At 38.1% G+C, this 16,487-nt stretch overlaps 1 protein-coding gene across 1 annotated transcript in view; it reads right to left on the bottom strand.

Annotated features, from left to right (window-relative positions):
* LOC119533004 overlaps positions 1–16,487 on the bottom strand; it is a 131,422-nt gene that overhangs the window by 15,344 nt on the left and 99,591 nt on the right. Inside the window, exon 5 of the mRNA XM_037835189.1 lies at positions 3,459–3,551. Within this exon, the coding sequence (XP_037691117.1) occupies positions 3,459–3,551 (93 nt within the window). The remainder of the gene's footprint in view (positions 1–3,458; positions 3,552–16,487) is intronic.

Genomic DNA, 16,487 nt, shown 5'->3' with positions numbered 1-16,487 from the left:
GCTGACATATGCAGATGATGGAAAAGCAATGGTGGGTAAAACAGCGAACTGATACTTTCCAAATGACTAATGCATGAGGTTACAAAATCATGCAGGAATAAAATATCCATTCAAAGTCCAAAGTGGATCAATGGATTTTAATGTGATGTTATACAAAAAGTTCATTTATCTGGTGTTAGATTCCACATTGCAACTAACCTTTATGAAACTACTATTTGGGGAGTTTGGGTGTAAACAAAGAAAAACATCAATATTATGTTAAAAGGCTACTAAAATATGACTCCCTTTCCAAATCTGTGTGAGGCTAGAATTACCTATGATATTTCAATGAAAACAACATATTGCAACAGATTTAATACAAAAGCAGATATGAGAATCCAGCTCATTCTATTAAATCAGACAATGAAGAAATCAAACCAGATATTTGCAAAAATGTAAGACAATCCCACTCTTCTTGCTAAATTTTTTTGTTTTGGAAAATAGTTATATTTCATTTAAAATGTTATTTATGTTAATATGTAATTAGTATATTATTGTTATTGTACATGAAAGAATAGATAAATACTTTAATTTTCATAGTTTTTATTTCTAATATGGTAAATATTGGTCGATATAATCCACATAAGCATAAACTCTTATGGTTTTTTAAATCATTTTTGATAGTGTAAAGGGGTTCTGAGGCACAAAAGTTTGAGAACTTTAAAATTTAAAGTTTGAGAACTCTTTTTAAAAGGAATTATATCTCTTATCTTTTAAGTCTCAAGCCCTTAAATTGTAGAAGCTCAGTAATTATTTATGAATGAGTGAGTGAATAAATAAAATTATTTCAATTTTTTCTCTACTATGTAATTAGTCTCTATTAAAATATCCATCCTATAGAATTGCATTTTGTCCCTCTCTTTATATAACTGATTACTCCTTTCAATGAGTTCCTCAGGGAAAGAACTGTCGTTTTAATCTTTATATCAACCATCTCTAAAACAATGCCTGGCACATAATAAGAGAAGGAATGAATGGATAAATTCATTGATATTTTTATTTTTGTGTGACTATGTGAGGAAACCACTCTTCATGAGAGTTCAAAATTGCGGGACACTGATTACGTGCTTCAACTTGGCGGGCCTGGGCTGAGGGACCTGATCAGCCCCTGGGGAGGGTGGTGGGCACGGGCGACAGCGCCCTCCGCAGCCCCCCGGGCCTGGGAAAGTGAGGCCGGAGGCAGGCCCCATTTCCTCACCCAAAATAACACTGTTAGGGGAGGCTTGCCGGAGGGAACCGCCTTTTCCCCACCCCCTTATCTTGCCCGGACACTCCCCGTTGCCAGTGCAACTCCCATTACCACCAGTGCGCATACATTGTTGCCAGACACCGTTACCGGAGCAACTCTCGCCCCTTTTCAATCAACCTCCGCGCCCTCTCAGAACCAATCCAAGCCTTTAACCTCTACAGCTACCCCGCCCTCTAGACCGCCCGTTATAAGCTTGTACTCTCCCCTAATAAACTCTCTCTCTCTTGGTTTCTTCACCCTAAAAAGAAACGTGTCCCGCCTGTTCCTTTCTCGCCGCCCTCCATACTTTGCACGCCACCCCGCCGGGGACCTGGCCAAGTCCCCCGCCTCGCCCTCACCTCCGGGAAAGAGCCCCCGCCGCCGGTACCCTCCAAGCAATCCTGAGAGCCTAGGATTTAGCAACCGGCCGCCACCCCCCACCCCCGACGAATCAACTGCGACCGCACAAAATCTCATATTCAAAATGGTTGGTACTTAAAAAGTAAAAGTGCTCCAATAAGAAAGCCTTTTAAAAAAAAAAAGAAAGAAAGAAAGAAAGAAAGAAAACAAGCTGTATCAAAGAACCAAGAGAGCTCTGGTCTGTGGCACTGAGATGTCCCAAATGAGGCCTTCATGCTCTGAAGACAGGGTGCCAGGCATCATTTGGAAAGACGCCCTCCTGGGATAGGCGCACACTTAGAAATCTCAGCCCAGGAAATGCTAGAGGCCACTTCTAGGGCAGTCTAAGAGACAAACAGGACAGACAGGAGGAGTTCTGCTCACTGGCACAGAAAAGGCACCCGAAAGTTTTTGTTTGGAATGACCGACACCACAGAGGAGCCTTTCTACCCTCGTCAGGTTCAAAGGTATGAGGCCTTTGACTGACCTCTAAAGAAGTGGTAAGCTTCCTCATAAAAAGTCACTGGCCAAAAGAGGTTCAATGATTGTCAATGTCAAAGCTAAGAGCATAGTTTTCACAGAATTACAAAGAAATTGATAGTTTGTTTAAGTGTTTTAAACAATCAAGATAATGTCTAAGCTAGGTAACTGAGAGTTGGCATCTTTGATAGTTTCCTTCAAACCATATCTTTTATATTTACATGAAAACTTTTTTTATACTTGACATGAATATGTAGCAAATGGTATTAAGTCAGGTTTTTGCTATTAATCAACATTTCTATTTTACTAAACTTAACTGATCTTGTATTTTCAGCTTAATTACCTAGTAGAGAGATTTAGAGGTCAGCCTTTGAAATGGTGCAATCTAGAGGCCACTATAAGCAAAAGCTTTTGTGGCAAGTCTCCACAATTCATTTATCCAGTACCTTAGCTGAGCATGACCAGTGCTACCACCTGCTCGGGCCTGAGGCAGCAATGGGAATACCATGGGGAAAAAGATCTGTCTCAACCCAAAAGTATCTCAATCCCCAGTAGTCCAACCTTCTGTTGCAACTCTAACATTGTGGGATCCACAGCTTTCAAGAAAAGATGAGATTCCATACCTTTCCACACATGACATGTTTTCCTAGTATGAAGTATAATCTGAATTTTTATGTATATGAGCTCAGATTTTCAAGAATTAGAGGAGCTTGCTACTTAATGATATCATTTCAGATATCCTATGTAAAGGAACCTATCATCATGCCATCATTTGTTTTAGGTAAATGTGGATTTCTACATACAGGGAGATACTTCCCACTTACAGGGAATATGTTCCAGATTCCTTTGAATCCCACAAGTATTTTTCCAGTGATGTATGAAAAGGAAACTTTTATTTCTGAAACAAACTTCTATTATTGTCCATGTTTCTCTACAAAATTCTCCCCTTGTCAATTCTTTTAAGAATTCTTTTAGCTAAATAAAGGGCAAGGTGATGCTTTCTTAGAAGCTAATAACTTTTTATTAGTTCATCAACCACCTTCTAGATCTCATTTTCTCTAGATCAGAGAGTTGCTAATTCTTTCCCTTCTGAAAAGAATTTTGGGCCTTAGTTCAGAAGGTCTACAGAAACAGCAGTGAGCCAAAATAGGATATCCAGGTGGTGTTAGGTTAAATGTGCTTAGAGTTAAGAGCACCTCTAAAGTAAATCAGAAGAGATTAAAAAACATATACAGTCTCTAAATAAACATTCACGCAATAGGAAGCAGATTATTCTAATACAGGCAAGGAGGAATTTTATTAAAGACTTTACCATTTGAAGTTCCTCAGCACTTTTCTGTAATCCTTGCTCTGCTTGCACCTGAGATATTTTATGCCACTGCATTTTTCCCATTAAAGAAACATCCTTCATGGGGGGTGGGGAAGGGAGGAAACAATTAAAATAATGCCAATTATTAAAAATCACCAGAGCACATTAGTCAATATAACAAAAAGTTCTCCATATAATGCAGTTAATGAGAAATACAGTATAAAAGATAAAATAAAAATAATTTTTTCTTTCACTGAAAGTTCACAGCTTTGGAAAATTGTTAATCTCTGTAGATATACTATCAGATTTAATGAGTTGATTAGGTAGTATTATACCAGATATTCTGGCAATTCTATTAAATGGCTGCATAAGAAAGATCAAAACAAAACTAAAACTTCACCCAACCAAGAGCAAGAAAGAATATGAATATACACTGACAGTTCATGTCACTTTTACAATTCCTAACACCAACTGGAATAATATAGTCTCTACCCAGTTGAGGTGGCACGAAGATAGCACACCACAATGATGTGCATGGAACCAGGAATAAAGAGACCCAGGTTCTGGGGGAATCCTCAGACCAGACATCAACAGTCAGGTATTTTGCTTCCTTCACCTCAGTTTCATCATCTTTAAAATGAGTGCATTCAACCTCATAACATTTTAAGACCCTTTTCACCTGTAGCTTTTTAATAATGTCAATAGCAAGATATGAACACTCATTGTGCTTTAAAACACTTGTTTTTCTTCCTCTTCTTTGTTTCATTAAAAGGGTCCAACTCAGGCCATTGGCTTCTACTTCTGCCCTCTTGTCATAGCTAACTAGAAAACTGGACAAAATATAAGAAACAATTCTTTTAGGACATTGGAAATAGGCAGTGCAGAACTGTGATATCTGAGAGAATGGAAACAAACAAGGTAAAAGCCACAATCACCCCAGCTTTCTGCCTGAGACCATTTCCAGACCATGATACAAGGAGGGGGAAACCCAAACAAAGCCTGATGTCTCACTGAGTTGACAAGACAGAAATCTGAGTAAGGAGAGAGTATCAGCTAGAATTTGTAAGGCACAGTACTACAGAGAAGGGAGCTGCATGGAAAGTATCTGTACAGGATCCTTGAGTCTTCGGCTGAATACCAATCTGCATAAGGAAGGGTCAAACCCCATGAGGGCCTAACAAAGAACAACTTCCAGGAAAAATAAAATTTCCAAGGACCTGTAGGCCAAACAATTCCTAGAGCTCATACAAGGCTAGGAAACATTAGATCTCCCACCAGACAGAGTGGGGAGACCTTGCCTAATACATGGTACATTCATGCAAACCCCAGAAGCATCACACATTAGTAGAGTAGTAGGGCAAACTTAGCCCTAGAGTAAAAGCTTCTCTGTACTTGCTCTAACAAAGCTTAAAAATAATTCTTGAAAGGATCAAGCTGATCTTCAAGTAATTTTAACTGCCTATCAGAACAAACTCCAACACTCTAGAAGACAACAAAATCCAGTACTCTACAATGTAAAAATTCACAATATTCAGCATCCTATCAGGTTTCTAGTCATATGAAGAAGGAGGAATATGCAACCCATAACCAAGAGAAAAACAAGTTATTAGAAAGAGCTCCAGAAAACACAGAGACATTGGGATTAGCAGACAAGGATCTTAAAACCTCTAATATAAATAGTATAAATGTGCAAAGTTAAAGGAAAACATGAACATAATGAGAAGAAACAGAATCAAATGGAACTTCTAGAGATAAAACATACATACATTATATGAAATAAAAATTTCACTGAATGTGATCATCAGCAAAGACATTACAGAGAAAAATATCAGTTAACTTGAAAACATAACAATAGAAAACTATCCAAAACTAATCTAATCACAGAGAGCAAAAAAACTGAAATGAAATGAAAAATACTCATTCCAATATGTATTTAATTGAAAACCACAAAGAGGGGTTGGAAGAGAGCAGAAAAACTTGCTGAGAAAATTTCCAAAAATTTTCCAAATTTGACAAAAATTATAAATCCCCTGATTCAAGCAGCTCTATAAATTCCAAGCAGAAACACACAAGGAACACTTTGTCAAGTTCATCCTAATCAAAATGCTGAACACCAGTAAAAGAATTACTGCAGACTAATTACCAGAGACTTAAGATCACAGATTCTTATCAGAAATATGCAAGCCAGAAGACAACAGAGTAACATATTTAAAGTACCTGTACTGGAAGAAAAGTAAACTGCTGACTTTCAATTCTATATCCAGAAAATTTATCTTTTAAAAATCAAAGGTGAAGTAAAGACTTTTTCAGCAAACATTAAAAAAAAAAAAAAAAATCCATTGCCGTCAAACCTGCACTACAAGAAATACTACAGGAAGTTCTACAGGCAGAAGAAAATCGACATCAGATTAAAACCTAAATGTACACAATGAAAATAAGAGCAGCACAAATGGCAAATAGGTTTGTTAACATAAAAGACACTTTCCTTTATAAATTTTCTTTAAAATTAATTGACTGTTTAAACAAAAAAAATAATTTATAGTGAGATTTATAACACATAACCATGAGTAAGCATTAACAGTAGCACAAGAATGGGAAAAAAGAAGAATACTGCTGTAAGGTTCTTAAACTATATGTGAAATGGAATATTATTACTTAACCGGTATAAGTTGAATATGCATATTGTAAACCCCAAAGCAGCAATTAAAAGAATAAAATAAAGAAGCATAGGTAATAAGCTAATCATATAGAAAAGCATGGAATGCTAAACAAATAATCCAAAAGAGGGTAGGTAAAGAGAAAAATATAAACCAAATAACAATATGGTAAATTTAAGCCCAAGCACATCAATAATTACAGGTAAATGATCTAGACCCTCCAATTAAAATACCGTTTATCATACAGCATAAAAAACAAGACCCTACCATACGTTTGCTATAATATAGACACTAATAGGATAAAAGTTCACTGATAAAGGAAAATATAACAAACACTAATCATAAGAAAGCTTGAGTGTCTACCTTAATATCAGATGAAGTAGATGTCAGAAAATGAATATTACCAGGAGAAAGAGAATCATTTCAATATAATAAAAGAGTCAAGTCATTAAGACGACACAACACATAGGAGGCGGGGCAAGATGGCAGACTGGTGAGCTGTATGTTTTAGTTACTCCTCCAGGAAAGTAGGTAGAAAGCCAGGAGCTGCGTGGACTGGACACCAGAGCGCTCTGTCTTTGGGCATACTTCATACAACACTCATGAAAGTGTCGAACTGCTGAGATCAGCGAAATCTGTAAGTTTTTGCGGCCAGGGGACCAGCGCCCCTCCCTGCCAGGCTCAGTCCCGTGGGAGGAGGGGCTGCCAGCTCCGGGAAGGAGAAGGGAGAACTGCAGTGGCAGCCCTTATCGGAAACTCATTCTACTGATACAAACTCCAACCATAGATAGACTGAGACCAGACACCAGAGAATCTGAGAGCAGCCAGCCCAGCAGAGAGGAGACAGGCATAGAAAAAAAAAATAACACGAAAAACTCCAAAATAAAAGCAGAGGATTTTTGGAGTTCTGGTGAACACAGAAATGGGAAGGGCAGAGCTCAGGCCTTGAGGCACATATGCAAATCCCAAAGAAAAGCTGATCTTTCTACCCTGTGGACCTTTCCTTAATGGCCCTGGCTGCTTTGTCTCTTAGCATTTCAATAACCCATTAGATCTCTGAGGAGGGCCCCTTTTTTTTTTTTTTTTTTTAATCCTTTTTTCTTTTTCTAAAACAATTACTCTAAGAAGCCCAATACAGAAAGCTTCAAAGAATTGCAATTTGGGCCCGTCAAGTCAAGAGCAGAACTAAGAGAGCTCTGAGACAAAAGGCAATAATACAGTGGCTGAGAAAATTCACTAAACACCACAACTTCCCAAGAAAAGGGGGGTGTCCGCTCACAGCCACCATCCTGGTGGACAGGAAACACTCCTGCCCATCGCCAGCACCATAGCCCAGAGCTGCCCCAGACAACCCAGTGTGATGGAAGTGCTTCAAATAACAGGCACACACCACAAAACTGGGCATGGACATTAGCCTTCCCTGCAACCTCAGCTGATTGTCCCAGAGTTGGGAAGGTGGAGCAGTGTGAATCAACAAAGCCCCATTCAGCCATCATTTGAGCAGACTGGGAGCCTCCCTACACAGCCCAGCAGCCCAGAACTGCCCTGGGGGGACGGTACTCACCTGTGACATAGCACAGTCATCCCTCAACAGAGGAACCGGGGTGCACAGCCTGGAAGAGGGGCCCACTTGCAAGTCTCAGGAGCCATACGCCAATACCAAGGACTAGTGGGTCAGTGGCAGAGACAAACTGTGGCAGGACTGAACTGAAGGAATAGACTATTGCAGCAGCTCTAAAACTCTAGGATCACCAGGGAGATTTGATTGTTAGGGCCACCCCCCCCCCGACTGCCCAGAAACACGCCCCACATACAGGGCAGGCAACACCAACTACACACGCAAGCTTGGTACACCAATTGGGCCCCACAAGACTCACTCCCCCACTCACCAAAAAGGCTAAGCAGGGGAGAACTGGCTTGTGGAGAACAGGTGGCTCGTGCACACCACCTGCTGGTTAGTTAGAGAAAGTGTACTCCACGAAGCTGTAGATCTGATAAATTAGAGATAAGGACTTCAATTGGTCTACAAATCTTAAAAGAACCCTATCAAGTTCAGCAAATGCCACGAGGCCAAAAACAACAGAAAATTATAAAGCATATGAAAAAACCAGACGATATGGATAACCCAAGCCCAAGCACCCAAATCAAAAGACCAGAAGAGACACAGCACCTAGAGCAGCTACTCAAAGAACTAAAGATGAACAATGAGACCATAGTACGGGATATAAAGGAAATCAGGAAGACTCTAGAAGAGCATAACGAAGACATTGCAAGACTAAATAAAAAAATGGATGATCTTATGGAAATTAAAGAAACTGTTGACCAAATTAAAAAGATTCTGGACACTCATAGTACAAGACTAGAGGAAGTTGAACAACGAATCAGTGACCTGGAAGATGACAGAATGGAAAATGAAAGCATAAAAGAAAGAATCGGGAAAAAATTGAAAAAAACGAAATGGACCTCAGGGATATGATAGATAATATGAAACGTCCAAATATAAGACTCATTGGTGTCCCAGAAGGGGAAGAAAAGGGTAAAGGTCTAGGAAGAGTATTCAAAGAAATTGTGGGGGAAAACTTCCCAAATCTTCTAAACAACATAAATACACAAATCATAAATGCTCAGCGAACTCCAAATAGAGTAAATCCAAATAAACCCACTCCGAGACATATACTGATCACACTGTCAAACACAGAAGAGAAGGAGCAAGTTCTGAAAGCACCAAGAGAAAAGCAATTCACCACATACAAAGGAAACAGCATAAGACTAAGTAGTGACTACTCAGCAGCCACCATGGAGGCAAGAAGGCAGTGGCACGATATATTTAAAATTCTGAGTGAGAAAAATTTCCAACCAAGAATACTTTATCCACCAAAGCTCTCCTTCAAATTTGAGGGAGAGCTTAAATTTTTCACAGAAAAACAAATGCTGAGAGAATTTGCTAACAAGAGACCTGCCCTACTGGAGATACTAAAGGGAGCCCTACAGACAGAGAAACAAAGACAGGACAGAGAGACTTGGAGAAAGGTTCAGTACTAAAGAGATTCGGTATGGGTACAATAAAGGATATTAATAGAGAGAGGGAAAAATATGGCAAACATAAACCAAAGGATAAGATGGCCGATTCAAGAAATGCCTTCACGGTTATAACGTTGAATGTAAATGGATTAAACTCCCCAATTAAAAGATATAGATTCGCAGAATGGATCAAAAAAAATGAACCATCAATATGTTGCATACAAGAGACTCATCTTAGACACAGGGACACAAAGAAACTGAAAGTGAAAGGATGGAAAAAAATATTTCATGCAAGCTACAGCCAAAAGAAACCAGGTGTAGCAATATTAATCTCAGATAAAATAGAGTTCAAATGCAGGGATGTTTTGAGAGACAAAGAAGGCCACTACATACTAATAAAAGGAGCAATTCAGCAAGAAGAATTAACAATCGTAAATGTCTAGGCACCCAATCAAGGTGCCACAAAATACATGAGAGAAACACTGGCAAAACTAAAGGAAGCAATTGATGTTTCCACAATAATTGTGGGAGACTTCAACACATCACTCTCTCCTATAGATAGATCAACCAGACAGAAGACCAATAAGGAAATTGAAAACCTAAACAATCTGATAAATGAATTAGATTTAACAGACATATACAGGACATTGCATCCCAAATCACCAGGATACACATACTTTTCTAGTGCTCATGGAACTTTCTCCAGAATAGATCATATGCTGGGACATAAAACAAGCCTCAATAAATTTAAAAAGATTGAAATTATTCAAAGCACATTCTCTGACCACAATGGAATACAATTAGAAGTCAATAACCATCAGAGACTTAGAAAATTCACAAATACCTGGAGGTTAAACAACACACTCCTAAACAATCAGTGGGTTAAAGAAGAAATAGCAAGAGAAATTGCTAAGTGTATAGAGACGAATGAAAATGAGAACACAACATACCAAAACCTATGGGATGCAGCAAAAGCAGTGCTAAGGGGGAAATTTATAGCACTAAACGCATATATTAAAAAGGAAGAAAGAGCCAAAATCAAAGAACTAATGGATCAACTGAAGAAGCTAGAAAATGAACAGCAAACCAATCCCAAACCAAGTAGAAGAAAAGAAATAACAAGGATTGAAGCAGAAATAAATGACATAGAGAACAAAAAAACAATAGAGAGGATAAATATCACCAAAAGTTGGTTCTTTGAGAAGATCAACAAGATTGACAAGCCCCTAGCTAGACTGACAAAATCAAAAAGAGAGAAGACCCATTTAAACAAAAAAATGAATGAAAAAGGTGACATAACTGCAGATCCTGAAGAAATTAAAAAAATTATAAGAGGATACTATGAACAACTGTATGGCAACAAACTGGATAATGTAGAGGAAATGGACAATTTCCTGGAAACATATGAACAACCTAGACTGACCAGAGAAGAAATAGAAGACCTCAACCAACCCATCACAAGCAAAGAGATCCAATCAGTCATCAAAAATCTTCCCACAAATAAATGCCCAGGGCCAGATGGCTTCACAGGGGAATTCTACCAAACTTTCCAGAAAGAACTGACACCAATCTTACTCAAACGCTTTCAAAACATTGAAGAAAATGGAACACTACCTAACTCATTTTATGAAGCTAACATCAATCTAATACCAAAACCAGGCAAAGATGCTACAAAAAAGGAAAACTACCGGCCAATCTCCCTAATGAATATAGATGCAAAAATCCTCAACAAAATACTTGCAAATCGAATCCAAAGACACATTAAAAAAATCATACACCATGACCAAGTGGGGTTCATTCCAGGCATGCAAGGATGGTTCAACATAAGAAAAACAATCAATGTATTACAACACATTAAAAACTCGAAAGGGAAAAATCAATTGATCATCTCAATAGATGCTGAAAAAGCATTTGACAAAATCGAACATCCCTTTTTGATAAAAACACTTCGAAAGGTAGTAATTGAAGGAAACTTCCTCAACATGATAAAGAGCATATATGAAAAACCCACAGCCAGCATAGTACTCAATGGTGAGAGACTGAAAGCCTTCCCTCTAAGATCAGGAACAAGACAAGGATGCCCGCTGTCACCATTGTTATTCAACATTGTGCTGGAAGTGCTAGCCAGGGCAATCCAGCAAGACAAAGAAATAAAAGGCATCCAAATTGGAAAAGAAGAAGTAAAACTGTCATTGTTTGCAGATGATATGATCTTATATCTAGAAAACCCTGAAAACTCGACGATACAGCTACTAGAGCTGATCAACAAATTTAGCAAAGTAGCGGGATACAAGATTAATGCACGTAAGTCAGTAATGTTTCTATATGCTAGAAATGAACAAACTGAAGAGACACTCAAGAAAAAGATACCATTTTCAATAGCAACTAAAAAAATCAAGTACCTAGGAATCAACTTAACCAAAGATGTAAAAGACCTATACAAAGAAAACTACATAACTCTACTAAAAGAAATAGAAGGGGACCTTAAAACATGGAAAAATATTCCATGTTCATGGATAGGAAGGCTAAATGTCATTAAGATGTCAATTCTACCCAAACTCATCTACGGATTCAATGCAATCCCAATCAAAATTCCAACAACCTACTTTGCAGACTTGGAAAAGCTAGTTATCAAATTTATTTGGAAAGGGAAGATGCCTCAAATTGCTAAAGACACTCTAAAAAAGAAAAACGAAGTGGGAGGACTTACACTCCCTGACTTTGAAGCTTATTATAAAGCCACAGTTGCCAAAACAGCATGGTACTGGCACAAAGATAGACATATAGATCAATGGAATCGAATTGAGAATTCAGAGATAGACCCTCAGATCTATGGCCGACTGATCTTTGATAAGGCCCCCAAAGTCACTGAACTGAGCCATAATGGTCTTTTCAACAAATGGGGCTGGGAGAGTTGGATATCCATATCCAAAAGAATGAAAGAGGGCCCCTACCTCACCCCCTACACAAAAATTAACTCAAAATGGACCAAAGATCTCAATATAAAAGAAAGTACCATAAAACTCCTAGAAGATAATGTAGGAAAACATCTTCAAGACCTTGTATTAGGCGGCCACTTCCTAGACTTTACACCCAAAGCACAAGCAACAAAAGAGAAAATAGATAAATGGGAACTCCTCAAGCTTAGAAGTTTCTGCACCTCAAAGGAATTTCTCAAAAAGGTAAAGAGGCAGCCAACTCAATGGGAAAAAATTTTTGGAGACCATGTATCTGACAAAAGACTGATATCTTGCATATACAAAGAAATCCTACAATTCAATGACAATAGTACAGACAGCCCAATTATAAAATGGGCAAAAGATATGAAAAGACAGTTCTCTGAAGAGGAAATACAAATGGCCAAGAAACACATGAAAAAATGTTCAGCTTCACTAGCTATTAGAGAGATGCAAATTAAGACCACAATGAGATACCATCTAACACCGGTTAGAATGGCTGCCATTAAGCAAACAGGAAACTACAAATGCTGGAGGGGATGTGGAGAAATTGGAACTCTTATTCATTGTTGGTGGGACTGTATAATGGTTCAGCCACTCTGGAAGTCAGTCTGGCAGTTCCTTAGAAAACTAGATATAGAGCTACCATTCGATCCAGCGATTGCACTTCTCGGTATATACCCGGAAGATCGGAAAGCAGTGACACGAACAGATATCTGCACACCAATGTTCACAGCAGCATTATTCACAATTGCCAAGAGATGGAAACAACCCAAATGTCCTTCAACAGATGAGTGGATAAATAAAATGTGGTATATACACACGATGGAATACTACACGGCAGTAAGAAGGAACGATCTCGTGAAACATATGACAACATGGATGAACCTTGAAGACATAATGCTGAGCGAAATAAGCCGGGCACAAAAAGAGAAATATTATATGCTACCACTAATGTGAACTTTGAAAAATGTAAAACAAATGGTTTATAATGTAGAATGTAGGGGAACTAGCAGTAGAGAGCAATTAAGGAAGGGGGAACAATAATCCAAGAAGAACAGATAAGCTATTTAACGTTCTGGGGATGCCCAGAAATGACTATGGTCTGTTAATTTCTGATGGATGTAGTAGGAACAAGTTCACTGAAATGTTGCTATATTATGTAACTTTCTTGGGGTAAAGTAGGAACATGTTGGAAGTTAAGCAGTTATCTTAGGTTAGTTGTCTTTTTCTTACTCCCTTGTTATGGTCTCTTTGAAATGTTCTTTTATTGTATGTTTGTTTTCTTTTTAACTTTTCTTTCATACAGTTGATTTAAAAAAGAAGGGAAAGTTAAAAAAAAAGAAAGAAAAACAAGGAAAAAAAAAAAGATGTAGTGCCCCCTTGAGGAGCCTGTGGAGAATGCAGGGGTATTTGCCTACCCCACCTCCATGGTTGCTAACATGACCACAGACATAGGGGACTGGTGGTTTGATGGGTTGAGCCCTCTACCATAAGTTTTACCCTTGGGAAGACAGTTGCTGCAAAGGAGAGGCTAGGCCTCCCTATAATTGTGCCTAAGAGCCTCCTCCCGAATGCCTCTTTGTTGCTCAGATGTGGCCCTCTCTCTCTGGCTAAGCCAACTTGAAAGGTGAAATCACTGCCCTCCCCCCTACGTGGGATCAGACACCCAGGGGAGTGAATCTCCCTGGCAACGTGGAATATGACTCCCGGGGAGGAATGTAGACCCGGCATCGTGGGACGGAGAACATCTTCTTGACCAAAAGGGGGATGTGAAAGGAAATGAAGTAAGCTTCAGTGGCAGAGAGATTCCAAAACGAGCCGAGAGGTCACTCTGGTGGGCACTCTTAAGCACACTTTAGACAACCCTTTTTAGGTTCTAAAGAATTGGGGTAGCTGGTGGTGGATACCTGAAACTATCAAACTACAACCCAGAACCCATGAATCTCGAAGACAGTTGTATAAAAATGTAGCTTATGAGGGGTGACAATGGGATTGGGAAAGCCATAAGGACCACACTCCACTTTGTCTAGTTTATGGATAGATGAGTAGAAAAATAGGGGAAGGAAACAAACAGACAAAGGTACCCAGTGTTCTTTTTTACTTCAGTTGCTCTTTTTCACTCTAATTATTATTCTTGTTATTTTTGTGTGTGCTAATGAAGGTGTCAGGGATTGATTTAGGTGATGAATGTACAACTATGTAATGGTACTGTAAACAATCGAAAGTACGATTTGTTTTGTATGACTGCGTGGTATGTGAATATATCTCAATAAAATGATGATTAAAAAAAAAAAGATGACACAACAATATGTTCTAATGACAGAAATTCAAAATACATAAAAGAACTGAAAGGAGGAAAAGATAAATCAGCAATTATAGTTGGAAATTTCAAGCCAAGACTATCTGGCTCCAGAGATTTCATTCTTATTAAATTCACTATCTATAAACTCAATGTGAAAGCCTACAAATAGTTCCTTATAATCGTGTTTGTTAGTACATAGCAAAAGTATAAAAATATGAGAATGATAAACACCAAATTCAGGATATTGTTCACCTCTGAGGAGGGAGGAAATCATCCTGGAAAGGAACATAGAGGGCCTCAACTCAATCTTTAATTTTTTTATTTATTAAAACAATCTAGAGCAAATGAGGCAACATATTAAATTTTGACAAATCTGAGTGATAAGTACTTGTTTTAAATTTGAAATATTTCATAATAAAAATACTTTAAACAAATTTCTCAATACTTTTCTATGTGGATGACATAATGATGTCAAAGATAGATAAAAATATCTCAAGAAAGAAACCTATAGCTTAGCTCACTGTGAACTTAGATGCAAAAATCCAAAATAAAATGTCTGCAAATCAAATCAAGCAGTATATTTAGAAACAATACATTTTTGACCAAGGAAGGTTTTCCTGGAACTGCATAGATTATTCGCATTAATTTATTAAATTAACAGATTAACATGTAAATCCATATGATCATCCTCATCAATGCTGAGGAAAAAAACTATAAAATTCAACACCAATTTCTTGGATAAAAAGGAACTAGAAATAGAATAACATTTTCCTAAGCCCACAAGAAATATATGCAGACTCCTACACCAAAGATAATCAGAAACAATGCACTATGAGAAAGACTGAGTAGTATAAACAATGTAAGGAAGAAAATCAAATTGTCACTATAAATTATATAGCCATAGATTTAGGGGATAAAAGAAAATCAACTGCAAACCTTTAGACCAAATTAGAAGTAAAAAGTACATCTAGTTATAATCAACAAATAAAATTTAATTCCAGCAAAAACCAGTTAAGATCCTATTCTCAAAATAATAATGAACTACTGATAGTAGTAACTAACTGAATGTTCTCAAAAACATTATGTTGAGCAGAAACAGCCAGATTAAAATGGCATTGGTAGAGCCAAAACTCAATCCCTCTAACTCCCAATAAAATAAGTATGAAGACAAAAAATATATACGAAAACTCACAACACTGAAAGTTTAAATCTGCCTAGGTAATCCAATATCTGGGCTTTCTAAGGGACAGTTTCTACTCTTTGCTTTTCTCCCTGTGTATGGCAGCAGGAACATAGTTTCTTATATTTTTGCTCATCTCACAATTTTTTGTTGAAAGGTTTTGTCTTAGTTTGTCAAGGCTGCTGTAACAAAGTACCACAGACCAGATGACTTGGGAAGCTAGATGTTCGAAATTGCGGAGTCAGCAGGATCATGTTTTCCCTGAAATCTGGAGTGTTCTGGTGGTGACATGCCACCCAACCCATAACTCAGTCTCTGCCTCCATCATGTAGCTGTCTGTCCCCTATGTCTCCTCTACTGTGTTCAAATATCCTCTGCTTATAAGGTCACTAGTCATATTGGATTAAGTCTACTCTTATTCAGTCTGGCCTCACCTTTAATAACAGGATCTTTGAAGATCCTATTTACAAAGGAGTTCACTTCCACAGGACTGGGTGTTAGGACTTGAACATGTCTTTGTGGGGGACATGATTCAATCCATATCAGCCTTACAGCAACCTGGGAGCATTTATTCAAGAAAAATGTCTGAGTCTAGTAAGAATTGTGAACTTTGTGGTGTATTAACTTGCACTAATCCAATCCAACACTCTCCAGCGATATAATAATCTTGAAAAATAACAGCCCATGTTACTGGTGAAGCCTTGCAGCAACCAGAGGGAGCATAACAGATCCAGAGCTCTTTCAAAACCTCATTCCCAAAAACTCATAATTTGGCTTGTCTGGTGGTTCTCTGGAAGGCCCTACTTACATGGTTATCCTTATTTTACTTGACTCAGAGCCTGTCTAGTGTGGAAAGTCTGATTCCCAGAGGACAGGGGTGGGGATATTTGTCAAAAATATTTATAAGCGAGT

This window comes from Choloepus didactylus, chromosome 4 (genome assembly GCF_015220235.1).
Source record: "Choloepus didactylus isolate mChoDid1 chromosome 4, mChoDid1.pri, whole genome shotgun sequence".
Taxonomy (NCBI): Eukaryota; Metazoa; Chordata; class Mammalia; order Pilosa; family Megalonychidae; genus Choloepus; species Choloepus didactylus.
This window is presented reverse-complemented; position numbering and strand designations above follow the sequence as displayed.